At 50.1% G+C, this 2,500-nt stretch overlaps 1 protein-coding gene across 1 annotated transcript in view; it reads left to right on the top strand.

The window, feature by feature from the left end:
* The window catches only part of mei1 (meiotic double-stranded break formation protein 1), a gene marked incomplete at its 3' end in the record, with an annotated part of 16,760 nt that overhangs the window by 13,246 nt on the left and 1,014 nt on the right, over positions 1 to 2,500 (top strand). The window contains exons 17-18 of the mRNA XM_079365407.1: positions 666 to 760; positions 2,416 to 2,496. Coding sequence (XP_079221533.1) covers positions 666 to 760; positions 2,416 to 2,496 — 176 coding nt within the window. The remainder of the gene's footprint in view (positions 1 to 665; positions 761 to 2,415; positions 2,497 to 2,500) is intronic.

Here is a 2,500-nt window from a genome sequence, read left to right as displayed (position 1 = left end):
TCCTCTCTCCTCTCTCCTCTCTCCTCTCTCCTCTCTCCTCCTCCTCTCTTCTCTCCTCTCCTCAATCTCCTCTCTCCTCTCCTCTCTCCTCTCTCCTCTCTCCTCTCTCCTCTCTCCTCTCCTCAATCTCCTCTCTCCTCTCCTCTCTCCTCTCTCCTCTCTCCTCTCTCCTCTCTCCTCTCCTCTCTCCTCTCTCCTCTCCTCTCTCCTCTCTCCTCTCTCCTCTCTCCTCTCTCCTCTCTCCTCCCTCCTCTCTCCTCTCTCCTCCCTCCTCTCTTCTCTCCTCTCCTCAATCTCCTCTCTCCTCTCCTCTCTCCTCTCTCCTCTCTCCTCTCTCCTCTCTTCTCTCCTCTCCTCAATCTCCTCTCTCCTCTCCTCTCTCCTCTCTCCTCTCTCCTCTCCTCTCTCCTCTCTCCTCTCCTCTCTCCTCTCTCCTCTCTCCTCTCTCCTCTCTCTCCTCTCTCCTCTCCTCTCTCCTCTCTCCTCTCTTCTCTCCTCTCCTCAATCTCCTCTCTCCTCTCCTCTCTCCTCTCTCCTCTCTCCTCTCCTCTCTCCTCTCTCCTCTCCTCTCTCCTCTCTCCTCTCTCCTCTCTCCTGTGTTGTAGTATTTCTGGTCGTGTGTTGATGACCTCTCCCTCCTTTCTCTCTCTCACTGATTCTTTCAGGAACTCAAACCTGAACGCGTCTTGCTGTGGTTTTCTTCAGAAGCTCAGTCTGAGTCTGCTCGCACAGTCAGACTCTTCTGGCTCCGCCCAGCACGGTATGCAGATCTCACTTCTGTTCCCAGTCAGCTCACAGACCAGCAGCCGTAATGTTGTATATTACTGACAGTTAGTGTTGTAGTCAAGACCAAGACCAAGCCCAAGACCAAGACCCAGCCCTAGACCTAGACCAAGCCCAAGCCCCTAAATATCAGTGAAACATCGTCACCATGTGGGGGGGGGACTGAAGTTATTTGTACATTTAGAATAATGATGTCAGTGGTGGTCTGGATGTGAAGTCAGGAGTCCGCCTGGTCAGAGACCAGACAGAGAACTTGAAGAGTCTTGAGACCACCCTGATGTAAACGCTGTCACTCGTAGGGATGTAAAGATGAGCAGCTGTAGAGCGGACCAGGTCGGTTGTAATGAGCCGGCGTTTTCACGGCAGTCGAAGCATTTTGGCTTCAAGACAGAAAATAAAAGAGAAAACCTGAACAAATATGACAACAAGACAGAGAAGTACAGGAACAGCCACCATGCTGCAGCGTTTAACCAGCACCTCCTTCAGTTAAAGGCTAGCTAGCAGCCTCATACGCTTGCTTGTGGTGAAAACCTTCAGACTGGACTCAGACCTGTGGTTTGTGTGTCACTGCAGCTCTGTGAGCAGCCTTCTTCCTCTGCTCATCTTCTCTGCTTTGTTTTCCTCTTCAGCTAAGCCCTCGGTGTACTCGTGTGTCAGCAACCATCCACCCTCTGTTCAGTCTTCTCTTCGCTCCTTCTGCATAAACTGCACTCTATAACTGGAGCTGTTTCCCCCATTAAAGGTTAAAATAACTTGAAGAGGCTGCACAGCAGAGAACACCTTCTTTATTCAGTTGTGTTTCAGTGGCTGGCTTTTCCTCCGTCTCTTAGAAGCAGCATCTCATTTTCCTCTCTCTCTCCCGTCCTCTCTCGCTCTCTTCCGCTCACATTTTAAATTTCCCTGAAGACAGCCGGAGACGGAGGCAGCGTCACGGTGCACAGAGTCCCGCTCCTTCAACTGTTTCAAAAACGAAATGTTGTGAATTCCCTGCTGTGCTTCAAATCTCCTCTTCTTCTCTGCCTCCTCTCTCCTTCCTTCGTGCAGTCTTCCTCATTAGTGCACATCCTTTTCTTTGAGTTCCTCTTTGCATGAAGAGGTGGAACCCTTCCCAGCAGCTTTTCCACACTGGTGGGCCTGATTCACAAAGAATGGACAGAAGCTGCTCATTCGTCGTTAGGCTGACTGAAAGTTAAGACGGCATTTCCAGCATGGCGGCTGCTGCCGATGAGCCTCGGCTGCCGTAGCAACCAGCTGACGTCACTCAAGCTTTGTCCAGTAATATTAGCACATGTAGCCTAGCAGCCCTGCTCTCTTACTGTTCTTCTAAAGCATCACTTCACCAGCTTCCTTTCCTCCAGGGGCCTAATTTAAAGATGAAAATGCTAATTTATGTTTGTTTGTTTCATGATTTAAGCACCCTCGACATCCAGAAGCTTCTCTGGCTTCTTGTTTGGATAAACACAGATAATTGGAAGTCAGTAAATTGAGACGATTTTCACACTTTGGCTGAGCTGGAGATTTCATTAAGAGCTTTGTTGAGGCGCCTCGGGGCGTTTTATTCTTTTAACGCTCTCACTCTGATGTGACCCAGCTGAACCCTTGTCCTTCGTGTGTCTCATGTTCGTTCCTCAGGTTTGGACGAGGTGGAGAATCTTCTGCTGTACAACCTTCCCTCTTTGTGTTACCGTCTGTCAGACTGGCCCTCTGTGCTGCGTGA

Source organism: Symphodus melops, assembly GCF_947650265.1.
Source record: "Symphodus melops genome assembly, chromosome: 17".
NCBI lineage: Eukaryota > Metazoa > Chordata > Actinopteri > Labriformes > Labridae > Symphodus > Symphodus melops.
Note: the sequence above shows the minus strand (reverse complement) of the source record. Positions and strands in the feature narration are given on the sequence as shown.